The 18,292-nt window shown below is 40.6% G+C and overlaps 1 protein-coding gene across 1 annotated transcript in view; it reads right to left on the reverse strand.

Moving 5' to 3' along the window:
- Positions 1-7,440: 7,440 nt before the first annotated feature.
- Positions 7,441-18,292, reverse strand: part of WNK3 (WNK lysine deficient protein kinase 3) — a 110,710-nt gene continuing 99,858 nt past the window's right edge. The window contains exons 21-23 of the mRNA XM_036305621.1: positions 16,291-16,505; positions 14,363-14,565; positions 7,441-12,284 (exon numbers count right to left, since the gene is read on the reverse strand). Coding sequence (XP_036161514.1) covers positions 11,955-12,284; positions 14,363-14,565; positions 16,291-16,505 — 748 coding nt within the window. The 3' untranslated portion in view covers positions 7,441-11,954. The remainder of the gene's footprint in view (positions 12,285-14,362; positions 14,566-16,290; positions 16,506-18,292) is intronic.

Consider the following 18,292-nt stretch of genomic DNA (forward strand, 5'->3'; position numbering starts at 1 on the left):
GCGGGGGGCGAGGGGGTGGGAAAAGGATTCCCGAGGGGCGGGAGCGCGGGAGCGAGGGCGGGGTGGGAAGAGACCACTGACTGGATTTGGGGGGAGAGGAGGGCTGAGGCCAACGGGATTTCGGAGAGATTGGGAGGAGAAAAGCAATGACGGGCTCCGGTCACTTCGCTCGCTCTCTCTTTTTTTTCCTCCCCTACCGCTCCTCACCGCTTCGAAAGTGGTGAAGCCTCTTCCTTCCACTTCCGGAAGCCATGTTGCCTAGTATTGATGGTACACACTGTCTAGCTGCGGAGTGGGGGCGGGGCGGGCAGAGAGGCATCCTGGGAGTTAGAGTTTTCTCCGTGGCCTCGGTATACAGGCGAGGAACAAGATTCCCACCCCGTCAGCCCTTAGTCTCACAGGATCACCAGCGGCGGGGCGTGATGATATATGTTTAGGATTTTCACCTCAACTCCTAGCATCCACCGAGTTGCTTCATGGTATTTACTGGCTTTCCCAGGAAAGAGGGAGGAGCGAGGCATCATGGGAAAGGAAGCGGAGTGGATTAATTGGATTAAGTTGAAGTATGCTAAAATTCTCTGGGAAGTGGAATTTTCATTTCAGGGGAAAAAAATAATACGTGTAGCTCTTTTGTTGTTGTTGGTAATCCTCACCTGAGGACATTTTTTTTTTCTATTGATTTCCCAGAGAGAGTGGAAGGGAGGGAGGGAGAGAGGGGAAAAAAAAGCATCTATGTGAGAGAAACACATCCATTGGTTGTCTCCTGTAGGCATCCACACCGAGGGCGAGACTGAACCTGCAATCCTGGTCCGTGCCCAATGTGAACCCTGGACCCTTGAGTACGCGGGTGGACACTCCACTGAGCGGCACCGGCCGGGGCTAATATGTGTAGCTTTTAATGCTTGAGAAGGATGGACGCTGTGGAACATAAAAAATAATCACCACCATTGCTGAAGCAATTCATTTAACTTTGAGCAACTGCAATTTTTTCAAGAAGAGTTGGTGGCCCCAGTTAATGAATAGTGAACCTTACATTATTTTTTGCCCAAGGCAATGTAGAGAAAAAGTGAAATTGACTATCCATTGTCCTCGGGATCTCTTCGGGCAGGGACATAAGCACCAACACAAATTAAACTACAAGTTGTACCTTTCTGGTATTCAGTGAGTTGCAATGTCCTATGATTAGGACCTTTGTTTTTACACCTCAGTGTGAATCAATCTGTCAGGGAAGTCTGGTAAAATAACTACAAGGACTCCAATTCCAAATTATATAGATAGATATAGATATTCATTCAATCCTCACCCGAGGATACGTTTTTCCATTGATTTTTTTCTCTCTCTCTTCTCTCTAAGCATGTCCTCAGATGACAATTAAAAAAAAAAAAGTTGGCATTCTATGTTATTTGGCAATAAAGCAGTTGCTTATTGTCCTTGGGACTCAAAACACAGTAGCCCTCCTGCCTGTATTAAGAGATATGCAGTTGCTGAGGGTCAGATAATCATGGGCTTCGCTGACTTACAGTAGAACTCACACTTAAAATGTCTCACTGATTAGGTAACTGGCACAGGCAATTGGAATGGGGTTATCTGTATAAAGGTCCATAGTATTGCCTTGTTCTTGCCCCCTAATGTGATGATGTCTCTGTAAGTGCAGTCAGCTGGAATGCAAGGAGGCAAGACTAAGATCAGAAAAGAGAAGTTTCACAGCCCTGAACTCAGCCTATGATTTCCCATCCAAGCTCTGAACTGCAAATGTGGAGCAGAAAGCCAGGGAGAAGGAGCCAAGTCCTTAGGTAAAGTGCTAAGAAATAGAATTTGCAACAGGATGAACCAGGTTATTCCCTTCAGCAGATCTGAAGAGGTAACGGAGCAGAACTTGACAAGATTCTTGGCACTTATTAGCATTCTGAATCCCCTCCAATGGAATATACAGGCAGGCAAATGAAGTGTTGAAGTATCACTAGAAGATCATATCTCTACCCTCTCTAGGTGAACAGGGACCGTGAGCCAGAGCAGCGATTCTCCCTCGACCAACATATCAATATCACCTACAAACTGCTGGAAATGTACATTGTCAGGCCTCACTCCAGACCTCCAGAATCAGAAACTCTGGCGGTGCAAGTACGGAGCAATCTGTGGTTTAAGTATCGTCAAAGATAGGGCAGTAGTTAAAGCAGTGAAGACAGATTTTATTCAGTCACTCCTGACAGTGGGGGGAAAGCTGAGCCCCATTCCCATTTGTGCAGGGGTGACTGGGCATTTGAAGGAGGGAGAGGAGCAAGCAGGGGCTCAGTGGTGTCAGGGAAGTGAAAAACTACAACGGGTGGGTCAGCGTAGGTGCAGTTCGGCCGGCTGCGTCTGCGAGCGGTCCATTGTGGACGTGAGGAGTCTATCCTCCCACCGAGGCTGGGAGATAGAGGCCCTAGGCTTCCTGATGATTGCAGTCCAAGAACTGCACTCCTTTCCTTCCTAGACCTTTGTATGTTAGGGCTCTTAGTTCACCAATACTAAGAGAGACGCGCTGGAGCTGTGGGAGAGGCATCTACATCTCAAAGGGACAGGGGAAAGGTTAATTGGGTTAAGTTAAAGCACTGTTGACCGTGCTGAGCTTTTCCAGGTGAGAACTCTGCCTTAGGCTGCTAGAAGCCCCACTAAAATTTGGTCAAGTCTCTTAAAGCAGGTGTTTGAACAGAGTGTTTGTGTTGAGTTTTTGCAGGTCTCACTAGCCCTCCAGGTGCACTCTCACATTTGAGAATCGCTGCTCTTGTAGGGTATGCCCTGGCCCAAGTACAGACGACTTAAGCAAGGAGGTACATCAAGCACAGGCTGGTGTGCTCAGTGGTTAGAGCATCAGCCCATGCCCCAAAGGGTTGCAGGTTCGATTCTCAAATCAAAGGCACGTACCTGGGTTGCAGGTTTGATCCCTGGCCTGGGTCAGGTTGTGTGCAGGAGGCAACCAATCAGTGTCTCACATCAGTGTTTTACTCTCTCTCTCTCTCCCCCTATCCTCCCTCCCTTCTTACTCTAAAAGTCAGTGGAAAAAATACCCTCTGGTGAGAATAACAAAAAAGGCACATCAATAAATGGACTCTTGCCCTAACCAGTTTGGCTCAGTGGATAGAGCATCGGCCTGCGGACTCAAGGGTCCCAGGTTCGATTCCGGTCAAGGGCATGTACCTTGGTTGCGGGTGCATACCCAGTGGGGGGTGTGTAGGAGGCAGCTGATCGATGTTTCTCTCTCATCAATGTTTCTAACTCTCTATCCCTCTCCCCTCCTCTCTGTAAAAAGTCAATAAAACATATTTTAAAAAAATAAATGGACTCCCATACACTTTTCTATGCTGTGATTTAGTTCCTTTTTCCCACGCAGGTGGAAACGGTGCATATTCAGACCTGGTGGTTGATAATAGTGTGCCCCTCTCCTTTCCTGAAGGAGAATGTTTATCATGGTTAATTTAATCATTTCTCTACTATTGCACATTAGATCTACTGGTGGCAGTTAAGTTTTAGAATCAAGAGGAGTTACATTGAGTTTATCACTGACTTAGACGAGGAAGGGGCATGTTCTTGCGATGATGTTGCTTCCGGATACAGTAGTTGCATGTGACTTGCAGTTGTCCCAGGGTTATGTCAGGTGTGGGCATTTTTGAAATTGTAGATAAGGGGGAAATGGCCTATGTGTTTTTGGCTGTAAAAAGGAGGACTATGGGTAAGCATCTATTGCTTTGTCTCCCCAGAACCTCTTTGCTACCTTATCCTCATGGTTGCAGCAGGAGCCAACCTTTATATACCTTTCCAGAGAATTTGGGGTTGAGCTGAAGGAGAGATGAAAAAGCCTGCTGGAGCCCGGCCGGTGTGGCTCAGTGGTTGAGCGGCAACCAGCAGGTCACTGTTTGATTCCCAATCAGGGCACATGCCCGGGTTGCGGGCTCAGTCCCCCGTGTGAGGCACACAGAAGGCAGCCGAATGATGATTCTCTGTCATCAATGATGTTTCTCTCTCTCCCTCTCTGAAATCAATAAAAAGTATATATTTTAAAAAGCCTGCTGCATTCAAGTACCTGACTTCCTTGTTCCTAAAGTCCATCTGCATCATCCCGGGGTTTTGTGAGACACCGCCAACTTTTTTTGTTTTTAAATATATTCTATTGATTTTCCACGGAGAGGAAGGGAGAGGGACAGAGAGCCAGAAACATTGACGAGAGAGAAACATCGATCAGCTGCCTCCTGCACGCCCCCTACTGGGGATGTGCCTGCAACCAAGGTACATGCCCCTGACCGGAATCGAACCCGGGACCCTTGAGTCCGCAGGCCGACGCTCCATCCACTGAGCCAAACCGGTTCTGGCGACCGCCAACTTTTTATAAGAAATTTGCGTCATTTTGCTTAAGCTTGTTCAAATTGGGTTTCTATTACTCACAAACATGAATCTTAACATATATACTATAGGAGAAACGTTATGTGGGACATAGGTTCTAGGGAGGGTAGAGATAACAAGCCAAAGCCCTGAAAGCAGAAAGGGACAGTAGATGTCACAGAATAGTGGTTAAAAGTGTGTGCATTTTAAAAATATATATATTCTTATTGATTTCAGAGAGGAAGGGAGAGGGAGGGAGAGATAGAAACATCAATGATGAGAATCACTGATTGGCTGCCTCCTGCACACCCCACACTAGGGATAGAGCCTGCAACCCAGGCAAGTGCCCTGACCGGGAATTGAACCGTGACCTCTTGGTTCATAGGTTGATGCTCAACTACTGAAGCACACCGACCGGGCAAAAGTGTGTGCTTTGCATGATCTCACTCATATGTGGAATCTAATGAACAAAATAGATCCAGAGACATAGAAGATTGGGACAGACTGCAGAATCTCAGAGGGAAGGTGGATCAGGGTGGGTGGGAAGAGATCAAGCAAAGAACTTGTATGCATATTTGCATAACCCATGGATACAGACAATAGGAAGGTGAAGGCCTGGGGCAGGGGTGGGGGCAGGCTAAAAGGAGTCAATGGGGGAAAAAGGGGGACATATGTAATACCTTCAATAAAGATGTAATTTTTTAAAAAGTGTGTGCTTTGCCCAGCCAGCATGGCTCAGTGGTTGAGCATCGACCTATGACTCAGGAGGTCGATTTGATTCCCAGTCAGGGCACATGCCTGGGTTTTGGGCTCGATCCCCAGTGTGGGACGTGCAGGAGGCAGCCGAGGGATGATTCTTTCTCATCATTGATGTTTCTCTGTCCCTCTCCCTTCCTCTCTAAAATCAATTTAAAAAATTAAAAAAAAATCCCTACTTATAAAGTACTATCTGGGAAAATATGTAAGGGATACAATTTATACTGATTTTTGTGGTTTATATTTATTTTCTAAAGAAGGAAGACAACTTTAATTTCACTGGCAATCTCTCATACTTGAAATAAAAAGGTGCCAATTTTTAATACAAAAAATACTCCCTACTTAATCTTGAATATTTCTGAATGGCCTCTTCCTCTATGACTGTTTGTATAAACACATGCATGATTTTTCTACCTAAATTATCAAATGAACAAGTGATCTGACATCACTGATAGTCTCCTAAAGTCACAGTATTGTGGTGATAAGAGATGTGGGAGGGACATATCCAAATGCACTTTTTTCTAAAGGTGGACCATAATCAGTCAATATGAAAAGAAATACTAAGTATGTGCAGAGGGCATATTTTGAATTCTTTTTTGTACTACATATACTACAGCTGAAATTATGAAACAAGTACTAGATATAACTTCATGTTAAGATGTGTAAAAGCATACTAATCCTCTAATTTGATGAAAACCTACTGTAAATGTATTTGGATTATGTTTCATGTAGTACATCTGACAGTATGGCTCGGGATTTTTTCTGTGAGCTTTGGAGTCAGACAGACCTGGGTTTGGACCCAGGCTTCACCATTTACTAGCTCTTGTTACCTTGGTAAATTTTTTAATCTCTTTGATTTTCCAATTTTCTGTCAAGTGTAGACAGTAACAGACCTAGTTTATAGGACTGTTTTATGAATTAAGATATCACAGATAAAAGCCTACCTAACATAGGTGCTCAGTAAATCATAGTGAGTCTGACAGTTATTGCTGATTGACAAGTGTGGAAAAGAGGTCCAACTCAAAATTTGTTGGGGCTATAAATCAAGAGATAACACAGTTTGGTTGGTCTGATCAGCCAGCATAATCTATAGGACTCAATTTTTAAAAATCTGCCAAGTTAAATTTGGTAAGTGAAGAACTAGTTTAAGCCAGATGACTGCAGTGACTCCGATAGCATTTTAATAAGATGACATACTCATTTTAACACAGCCTTTATTTTCTGTTTGAAAACAAAATTTCCAGGAAACAAAATACTTACAATGGTTGGGTACAAATGAAATAAAAATCACAGTTTCAAATAACCAAAATAAGACAGCTGCTTAAAGGCAGATCACTTGGTTTACCCCAAAAAAGAAAAGAAAAGTTAAGGTCAAGGATTAAAATGAAGTTTAACAACATTCTATATAATGCTACATTCCCCAATTAAGAAAAGAGAGTTCAGCCCTGGCCGGTGTGGCTCAGTTAGTTGGAGCATTGTCCTGTACACTAACAGGTGGTAAGTTGGATTCCGGGTCAGGGCACATATCCAGGTTGCGGGTTCAATCCCCGGTTGGGGAGTGTACAGGAGGCAACCGATAAATGTTCCTCTCTCTCTTCCCCTTCCCCTCTCTTAAAAAAAAAAAAAATCGATGAAAAAAAGAGTTCACATATACAACTAAATGTTAAATGTAGAGATGTGACTGAAATTCTGTATACTTCATAGTAAATTATGCATGAAAGTTCATTAATTGCATAAACTTCCTGAGTGGCTCCCATGCTGAACTAGGTCTACATGCTTAATATTCATATCAAACGAAGCTTTATGTGATTGAGCATGGCAGACCTTGAACAACTGCACTTTCCGATCAGTCACTATTTCTGCTGAGGGTATGTTCTGGACCACAAATCTCAATCTGAAATCTTAAAACATAGTAAAAAAGAAATGCAACTTAAAAAAAAAAACTGGAAGGATGACAAGCACACAATTAGGAATTTATTTTACACTGGCACTTTCTTTTCTCAAGAGCCCAGTTTCTCTCTTCCCTTCTTGCTTGACTTTCAGCCTTTTTAACTTTTTGAAAATGAAAAGAAAACCTACCAGAATGGGAGCTGGTGGTGTGTACACTCTGTTAGCTATCTCAGTTAAAAATAACTTCAGTGTAACCCAGTCACTATCCCAGGCCCCTGCCTATGTCGGCTGTCAAGATCTGACCAATGTTTGTGTTCATCCTTCACATGTAAAACTATCTCCGGGGTGACCTGAAAGCATTTGGCTCCATTAAAGTTTCATGCTAATTTCACTTCAAAGGATTTTAGCAAGTTTGACTGTCACCATTTTATAGTCTGCTTTTTTTTTTTTTTTAAGAAAACAATGTCAATCCCAGAAATTACATTTACCAAATCAATTAATTGTCTTTTCTAGGTCCCCCGCCCCTTCTGGTTCATCGGGTGGGGAAACAATTCATCAATAAACAATGAAATGTGAACAATCTATTCCAGAAAATGGCCCACATGTCACCACAAATTTTTCTGAACCAAAAAGATGAAAAAACTGAATCCCAAACCAATGGCACATATACCTCAGGAATGTACTTGTGCACAAAGCCTGAAATACAGTATTTGCTACCATGAAATATGCTGTAGTGTTGCACACAGTAAACATGTGGAACAAGGACCATGTGGTTTACAAACATTTGCTGAGTTTTTTGGGGGAAAAAGGAATGCATCATTTCCAACACTTGGAAAAGACAGCAAAGAAAGTCAATGCCTCCAATAAACTTTAGAGATTGGAACAAGTTATCACCAACTACAATTCAAGTGAAAGCATACAGCTATTTCCAGGTAACAAAACATTACTGCAAATATCTCGCAGATGCTAATATGCTGAATGACAGGCCACCGATGTAGGATTTGTCAAGCTATTTCACTGTGGTAGTTAGTTAAAACAGTTTCACCCATAGCCCTTTAGGCACACAGATAAGAAACGCATCTCTAATAAAAGACGCAAAGTTACAGGCACTGAACTGTCTAATTTGGGTACTTTCTTATCATTTGCTCATTTTACAACTAATTTCTATACTGCCACAGCTGGATTTATTTATCTGCTCTCCACTCCCAAATCCCCAAAGCTTATTTCAGAGATGCATGTGGCTCTCATCACTTAAACACAGATCGGTGGCAGAGTGATAGTCCCCCTCATCACTAATTCAGAGTTAACGCTGGGACAAAGAGGCAGGCTACATTAATAACCTGAAAGAATACTGAGAATCAAGGCAAAAAAAAAAAAAAAAGCAAGTTTCACAGGCAGTGTTTACTTGTGCACCCCCAAACAGCACTGAAAACGAGGTAGATTAACAAAAGCAACTGGACTGGAATTAAACCTGGGGTTCTAAAATGATACATCCCATCATACTCTACACTCAAAACATTCTACACTCAATCTAAAAATCGCAGCGGAAAAGTGCCTTTTAAACTTCCACAGATAATTTTGCTGTCAAACCATTAGAATTCATGCTCAATATAAAACTGGTAAGAAGAGGATGAGAAACAGAATGGATATTGGTTATATTACAGCAAATTACCTTAAACAGAGAATCAAGACTGCTACAAATATACATAGGGTAATTTCATTAGATTTACACCAATACTGGTTTCATATTCTTAAGATGTTACACCCAACTTCACAAACATAGCAGCAGGTAATTCATGAAGAGATGCTCACATTAGCACATATGGAGGTACAGTACTATTCGTCAGACTTGCATTTTGAGAAGTAAACATGGTGGCTGGACATTCAGACTACCCCCCAAAGAAACGGTACAAGCAGATGACATAATACAACCCTTTTCTCTCCCACAAGAAGGAAAATGAAAAGGACAGTTTGTTTTTGGGAAGTGGGTAGAAGGCCCTTGTTATACAGTAGGCTCTTGGTTAAGTAAGAAGGGAATTTCTGAGCTTTACCTCAAGAATTAATTATTTCTGGGTTGGAAAAGTACCTCAGCAAGGATGCAAACAGCACTATTATATGATTTAGCAAAAAGTTAGGAAATAATGCAAAATCCCTATATAGAAAACTAGCCAATATTTACAGTCAAAGTGACTATAAGCTGAATCAAACATTTAAGTAATGGAAAAAATAAATAAAAACCCCACAGTGACGTGAATAACACTGTTTTCTTCATTTCCACACAAAGTCACTTTTTTTGCATTTTTAAACTTACACACACGTTACATATACACAATGTATACATAACATATATGTTAACCCAACCACTGCAGTCAGCATGGACTCGGCAGTACACTATTCACCATCTTCAAACTTTAGAAGACTACTTTTCTTTCCAGCAAAAAATCTGAAAAGACTCTAAATACTACAAGGCACTGCAAAAGTCTGCAGGCAAACAAATGATGAATCAGACATAAAACAGAGGTGGTGGCAAAACGTGGGGCATGTGATATAGAGCAGCCATTAGTAAATGTAATTGTGCATATTATCCATGGAGCTTTTTTCATCTTGGGGTAGGTACACTGTTTAAAAGAATTGTGACTAGAGCCCTGGCTAGTGTGGCTCAGTTGGTTGGAGAGCTGTCCTGGACCCTGAAAGGTGGCAGGTTTGAGTCCCGGTCAGGGCACATACCCGGGTTCCATCTGCAGTCAGGGTGCATACAGGAGGCAGACCATAGATGTCTGTCACTCTCCATCTCTCTTTCTCCCTTCCTCCCTCCAAAAATCAATTTTTAACAAGAAAAAAAAAAAAGAAAAAAAAAGGATTTTGACTAGAGAAGAAGGGACCTTAAAACCTGCAGTATTTTCACTTTCTGGATCACTAACCAGTGGTCCACGAGGTCTGAAAGGTTGGCGACCGCTGTTCTAAGTTATAAGCCTCAATGCAATCACACAAATCCAAATCATCTAATGAAACACGAGCAGTTTGAAAGAATTACAAATTTTAGGCACATTGTTTTTGTATACATGGTAAACACTACAATGCAAGCATTTGCATTACACTACTGTCCTAAAATCACTTCAACTCGCAAAGCAATACTGTGTAAGGAATTTGAAGAATTTGTACATAAGATTTAGGAAGACTCATCCAAACTAGCATGTCATATGAAAAGAAACTTTGGCTTTTACCAACAGCAATTCTCAAAATGCTACCCTATATGCCCCAAATGATAGTGACAGAATCTTCACAATGGTGAGGGCAATCCTCAGGTAAGCAGTATAAGACATATATCTATTTAGAAAGGGCACTGAATGTCACAAAGTAAACGGTGCAAAAAAAAAAAAAGTACACCCATTAAGTTTGCTTCATTACCTGGCAGGCTCATGGGCTAAAATTTGTAGTGGAATATGGAAGAAAATCTGTTAACAGAAATATTGGGTGATAATTTAGAATGTTTACCAGTAGACAGAACTTGTTCTTAAGGTAAATGTGCACTAGACACCACCTTGAAATTGTCAAGAGTGAAAAGTATTTTAAACATGTGTATGTGGCGGTGGGTAAATACCATTTACGAATTTTGACTCGGGTTTCACAGACTGAGTATTAGGTAACTCTGTGACCAGCTTTTTAAGATGATTATAGTTAACCTTCTTTGAAAACCAAAAGTGTATATTTTGACATTGCCTCCCCTCCTCCTTAAACTGGATAAAACCCAGTAAAGTGCAACTTGACAGTGACCTCTCGCAGATTCTAAAGAGGATGCAAAAATAATCTAAGATCTAAAAACAAGAGGCTATAGATACTAAGTAGAAATTATAACAACTAAAAAAAAGGCAATAAAAAAAAGCTAAGGGCAATTAAATAGTATACTTCGAGGATCTACTATTTCACTGCAGGACAGTGTATACCCCACATCTCTTAGAACCCTGTAAAGCCAGTGTTTCATGTGTAAGTCTTGAAACCTACAAAACCTACTGTGTCAAGTAAATTTCACGTCGGAAGAATGGGTCAATAGAGGTGTGACTTGAATCCTCTTTGTCAGGAATACAAAGATTCCCCCCAAATGAGATTCATATCAGCTGCAATATATCCCTTGCAAAAGAATGCAAGCCAAACCAATGCCTCTCAGATGCTCAAAAACAACGCAGTGTGCACATGAGAAACAAGGAGACAGCTGCTTTGAATTACTATGGAAATCCTAAAACAGCTACATTATCTGCAGAATCAAGGAACTGTTACAGTTCTGTTTTTATCCTTTCTTTCCGCCTCACCTAGAACAAGGCTTCACTCCTACAGCTGTGAAGACGGGAAGAAAATCACATTAAAAAGGGCTCATGTTCTATATTAGTTGACAAAAGTTATTCTAATTTTATACACCAAAACATTTCCTGCAGCATTACCCTGCCTTCTGGGAGAGGTAAACCTAAGACAAACATGTGAAGAATCCCACAAGACTCCGGTTGTCGGAGGATCTCACTCTGTCCACATGGGGGGAATATCAATTTAAACAGTATTTATACATTTTAAAGAAAAGTATCATCCAGCTGCGGTTGGCAGCAGTAAAAAAATGGAGGCTTTTCAGCAATTCATGGTAAGTGTCCTGGAAATGGTAATGCTCAAGCCGAGCTCATTTAAAGCATTCTGAAGAGTATTTTTAAAAAATCAAGTATCAAAGAGGATAGGATTTGAAGTGAAAAACATTTCTGTGCGCAGTGTTCTATGTACAAACTGCACAGTTCTACAGAATGACGAGCTATATCAAAGACTACATCGGAACCCCCAAAAATACAGTGGAAAGTAAACTCAAAAGAGGAAAAGATGGCAGAACCCAAGAAGAAGAAAGTTTAATATCTTAGGTGTCCCGGAAATAACTCTGAAGAAAAGCTCCCTTTTCTTCATTCATCATTTACTCTGATTCATTTGGGACCCGGAGGGTTCGTGGATGGATTCTGCACTGAGGACGATGAAAACGCAGGCAAATTCATTCCTGGCTGGAACGGTGGCCCTGGTTGGGTAGGTATGACCACAGGCTGTTGAGCTGGTCCGGGAATTCCTACCCACTGTACTGGATAACCGGGCCCCCCCACAGCATTATACTGACAGACATGGGACACTCCATATGATGGTAATGGCCCCGGAAACGAAGGGAGTGGGAGTCCTTGTGGTGAGGAGGTGGGAACAGCTCCACGGATTTGGGGCAGAGAAGAAATCCATGTTGGTGTGTAGCCCAGAGCAGATGGAGCATTCTAATGAAAACAAAAATAAAAGATCAGTTTATTTGGCAGAAGCTTTTACCCATCTATGTTCCTTCCTATTCTTTTTGGCTTACTGCTCCCATGATTACTATGAGGGGCTACCATTTTTGCAGCGCCTTCTGTGCGCTAAGCATAGTTACATACCTTGTCTATTTCATCTTCATAACTGCCCTGCAAGGTAGGCATTTTCAGATGTGGAAAAAGAAGCTCAAAATTGATAACAGCTGACACACTAAGCAAATTCATAGTGAGCTGAGGATTTGAACAATGTTCCAGCTAACTCTAAGGGCCCTGCTAAATCTCTGTTCAGTTTAGTGTCTCCTGCCCTCACGCTAGCATTACTCTTCTATTTTTATTTCCTTCTGCCAGTCTCGGGCATTCCCTTATTCAGCACCATACACAATAGCCCATCTTACTATATTACATAATTCTTTGAAGACAGGAGAGCATGATTTAGTATGGCATGGGGGAAAGAGCCTAGGATACAGTAGGTGCTCAATAAATGTCACCTCCCTACCCCCTTCTACTCACTGTCTTTAAATAAAGTCTGACATTTCTGTTACATTTTTGGAAATTTAAACTCAAGACAATTATGCTTTTGGCAATACTGAGGAAATATATTCCTGTCTGACTCTTATCATATTGTATTATGATTAAGCATATGTATAAAGATTACTGAAATCTTATGCACATGGGACTAATAAGTCTAATGGAAGTAAATAATTCTCACTCAAAGGCGAGATTGATATCAGTTCCAAATGCTTAGTTCTTTCAGCCTGCGGACTCAAGGGTCCCAGGTTCGATTCCGGTCAAGGGCATGTACCTTGGCTGTTGGCACATCCCCAGTAGGAGGTGTGCAGGAGGCAGCTGATGGATGTTTCTCTCTCATTGATGTTTCTAACTCTCTATTCCTCTTCCTTCCTCTCTGTAAAAAATCAATAAAATATATATTTAAAAAAAAAAAAGAATGACAATATCTCTTTGAGGTGAAAAAACCCCCAGACATTTGCTTAAGTTTCAGCAATCCCTTTTCATATCAGTGTTTTTGTTCTGTTAAAGTAAAACTGAATTTAACACTTCTGATTCAAATGAGCACATACAGTATGATTGCATTTTTATACATATACTTGCATTTTTATGCATATACTTGCATTTTTATGCATATACATATGCATTTTTTATACATATACTAGGGTCTCTAGCGGCTGCAGGCTGGGGCCTCCTTTCCTTCCCCTGGCCGGCCCTGCCCCCTGGTCAAATTCCTGGACAACTCTAGGTTGAGGGGACAATTTGCACACTATGCTTTTATTATATAGGATTTCCATGTATCCCTATACAGACATAGAAAGATACCTAAAATGGTGTTTATCTAAAGCTAGTGACAATTATATTTGGGTGGTGGGGTTTGAAGGCAGTATTTTAAATTTTGTACTTTTCCACATTGATTAAATTTTATAACAAGCATTTTATGAACAATAATGTGACTTTATTTTTTAAAATATATTTTATTGATTATTTTACAGAGAAGAAGGGAGAGGGATAGAGAGTTAGAAACATCGATCAGCTGCCTCCTGCACACTCCCCACTGGGGATGTGCCCGCAACCAAGGTACATGCCCTTGACCGGAATCGAACCCGGGACCCTTCAGTCCGCAGGCCAACGCTCTATCCACTGAGCCAAACAGGTTAGGGCGTGACTTTATTTTTAAAAGACTGAATTGGATATTTCAAAAGCATCTCAGGCCCTGGCCGGTGTTGCTCAATTGTTAGTGTTGACGTGCGCACCAAAGGGTCGCAGGTTGTATCCCTGATCAAGGGCACGTAACTGGGTTGTAGGTTTGATCCCTGGCCCCAGTTGGGGCACATGCGGAGGCAATTGATGGATGTGTCTCTCTCACATCAATGTTTCTCTCTCTTCCCCATCCCTTCCACTCTCTAAATATCAAACACACCCAGGCATGTGCCCTGACTAGGACACCTAGGTGTACAGGATGACTCTCAACCAACTGAGCCACACCAGCCAGGGTTTTAATTCTTATAAATAAAGAGAATTGGGTATAAACAACTTACTTCATGTACTTTGTTCCAGTTGTCAGTCTCTAATTTGTGTTGACTCTGTTTAAGTTGGTTTAAACTTGGCTTAATAAGAGAATTTCCAACTGTTTCCTTTGTCCAGTCATCTACCAATTTGTGTAAGTCATCTGTGAACATCCCTTTTTTACTAGCTGGAGATTGCTGGCTTGATGCTGTATTACTCTCCGCACACAGTGGATCTATAAGGAAAACCAGGGAAACCATGAAGAGGAATTAAAAATGATAAATACTCTTATTTGAACACCAATGCAATTGACAGAGTAAGCAGACATTTCAGTTTAGCTGGGGCAGTTCTGGTTTAAAGCTGTTGTCCTGAAGTAATTACTAACAATACTCCTTACATTCTCAAACATTTCCTCTTGTCTGGACTGCAAATAATATGTTCGCCTTAGGTATAAATCAAGTACAATAAATAGTAATGTTGCTTAAAAAATTAGCATCAACCCTAATCTTTTCATCAGATAGATACTTAGAAGAGTTAAAAAAACAATCATAGAATGTCAAAAGTAGAAAGAATCTTAGAAGTCTAATCTAAACCAGTAGTTTTATAATGGGGAGAAGAGGCCCAGAAAAATAATTGACATGCCTGGGTTAACGCAATTAGTTACCATAGAGCCAGGCCTGGAAATATGAAGCTGAGACAGGAACTCTCTTTTCAGTATACCAGCTAGGGCGAAAATCTCCCTATTTTAAAGTTCGTTGAGCCCTGGCTTGTTTGGCTCAGTAGATAGAGCACTGGCCTGCAAACTGAAGGGTCCTAGGTTCGATTCTGGTCAAGGGCATGTACTTCAGTTGCAGGCTTGTTCCCACGCTACCACGTGCAGGAGGCAACTAATCAATGTGCCTCTTTCACATCGATGTTTCTCTCTCTCTCTGTTGCTCCCCCTCCCTTCCACTTTCTCTGAAAACCAAAGGAAAAATATACTTGGGTGAGGATTAACAAAAAAAAAAAAAATAAAATCCACTGATTAACACCCTTCATTCCACCTACAACTTCAATTCCACTTTGCCATATAAATGAACATAGTCACATGTTCTAGGGATTTACACACAGATGTCTTGGGGTGGGGGGTGACCATCATTCCATCTACCACAAATTCTATTGAAATCTCACATACATCCTTAACGTACACCTTCAACTTCCACCTTGACTTTGCACATATAACCAAGGAAGTCTGACTTAACTAACAACTTCTTTATTAGTTAAATAGAGACTGATCCTTAAAAAAAAAAAAAAAAAAAGTACACCCCTAGCTGGGTTTGCTCAGTGGTTAGAGTGTTAGCCCTCCAACTGAAGGGTCATGGGTTTGAGTCTGGTCAAGGGTACATACCTCGGTTGTCGGCTCCATCCCCAGCCCTGGTCTGGGAGGGTACTAGAGGCAACCAATTGGTGTGTCTCTCATGTTCATGTTCCTCTGTTTCTCTCTCCCTTTCTTCCATGCTCTCTAAAAATCAATGGAAAAAATATCAAGTGAGGCTTAACAAAAAAAAAGTACATTTTCTAATATTCTCATAAGTAATAAAGATCTTGTATCAGATAGAACATGACTATAATTTTAAGGTTAACTTTGTTGGCAACACACAACAAACTCTAAATGTTAAACCAGCAGTTCCCATTAATTGCTAAAATTTCAAAAAGTACTTGGGGACTGAAATTGGGCCTTAAGGTATTTGTTTTCCAAATAAAAACATGAAATACATTAATCTGCTCTCCAGAATCTCTCATCTATCCTCATCATTATTTCATAAAAGAACATTTAACACCAAAAAAAGTAGAAAAGAATCTCAGATTGTGCACATTTTCAAATCATCTTAGCTTAATAAAAAATACATGATCATTATTTTTCTCATTTTGCTGATCTTTGACCAGTTTTTTTTAAAACCATTTTTTAAAATCGATTTACCTGTAGCAGCTGAATCACTGTCCACCTGTGTCAAGGACTGGGGGCGGCTTCGAAGTTTGCTTCTTAAAGATCTTGGTCGACGCGATGGGGATGCGGATGGCAGAGAAACCACAGATGACTGATGTTTGCTATCTTTAATTGCCCGGAGGCGATCATAGAGATCCTGAAGCTCCTTATTCTGCTGGGTTTGAAGATTTATTACCTCCTGAATATGTCTACATAAAAATGAGGCAGAAAGCGTTTTAATGGTGCTGGTTCCATACAGATGAGCTAAAAAAATGCCACACCAGTACAAGTAAAGTTTAACAAGGAATTTAGATGAAGGATGTGGATATACAGAATGTTTTCACAATTTTAAAATGGGAAATGTCTTTTTTTAAAAAAAATAATTTTATTGATTTTTTACAGAGAGGAAGGGAGAGGGATAGTTAGAAACATCGATGAGAGAGAAACATCCATCAGCTACCTCCTGCACACCCCCCACTGGGGATGTGTCCACAACCCAGGTACATGCCCTTGACCGGAATCAAACCTGGGACCCTTCAGTCCGCAGGCCGACGCTCTATCCACTGAGCCAAACCAGCTAGGGCAGGGAAATGTCTTCTTAAGCATATACTTAAACTAATCAGACATAAAGAAGAAAGGTCAACAAACTGACAGGAATAAATTTCTAAAACTTCAATATAGTGAAAAATGGCAAAAGAAAATTTAAAGTCACAGAGCATTGATAATATCAAATTTTTCTTTATTATATAATGCAGGTATAAACAAGAAAAAAAGTATCTGCATTATATAGAAAAGGTTACTATTTAGAATATGTAAATAATTCTTAAAAATCAGTAAGAAAAAAAGAAACTATCTTTTAGAAAAGAGGGAAAGAATATGAAAAGGTGACTCCAAAGAAAAATACAAACAACAAATAAATGAGATGATGCACAACCTCACTTTTAGTTAATACAATTTTTAAAAAAATGAATTCATCTGATTGGAATAAAACTAAAAGGATCAACAATATCCAGCCCAATGTTGTTAAGAAGTGGGAAAATAGGCACTTTCATATGTTTTTGTTTGGTGTGCAAAACGGTATAGCTACATTTGATAACAATAGCAATATCTATGAATTTAAAATGTGCATATCTTTTAACACATCAATTCTACTTTTAGGTATTGAGCCTACAAAAATACTTGCATAACTGTATAAAAAATAAGGATGTTCACTTCAAGCAAAACATGGGATAAAACTGAAATGTCCATTAAGGAGAGATTAAATAAACTTTCAATGGTGATAAGCTATTTCAGTGTATGGAATAAAGATTATTTGTGCGAACATGAATATACATTGGTGACAAAGTTAAGTAAAAAACTGCAGCATAACGTGTATTATGATAAACTTTTGTCAAAAGCAAAAACTATATATTTGTAAATGAAACAGGTCACAGTGGCTGAGAAGTTATCTTAGGGCATGAGAAATAGGAGATGGATTTTTGTAATTTCCGAAGTGATAAGAGCAATGGGAGAATCGTTTGTTATATTATTTGGTCTTGTGTCTTCAAATAGCTCCAGTTCCTGAAATAGCTCCAGAGTAAGAAAGATGAAAGGAGTGTCTTGTTATTCATAATGAGAAACGATGCACAACCTCACACTGGTGTCTAAGTCAATCAAGTGACTTCTGTAAAAATCCCAAGGGAACCAGCCAAGTGATTATAGGATGAGAATTTTCAGCTTCCCCCGGCCCTCCACCTCTGGTGAGGGGTGCGGCTGGAGATTAAATTAATCACCTATGGTCAATGATTTTCTCAGTCACACCTATCTAGATGAAGATCCCATAAAAATTCCTGTATTACAAGGTTCGGAAAGTTTCTAGGATGGTCGGAGAGTGGCACTCATGAGAGTGCATGAAGTTCCATGTTCCTACCCCCATACCTTGCCATTTGGCTGTTCTTGAGTTGCATCCGTTGGTGGGAACCTCCAGTTTATAACAGGCTAGTCAGAAGCATAGGTA

This window comes from Myotis myotis, unplaced genomic scaffold (assembly GCF_014108235.1).
Source record: "Myotis myotis isolate mMyoMyo1 unplaced genomic scaffold, mMyoMyo1.p scaffold_m19_p_4, whole genome shotgun sequence".
Taxonomy (NCBI): Eukaryota; Metazoa; Chordata; class Mammalia; order Chiroptera; family Vespertilionidae; genus Myotis; species Myotis myotis.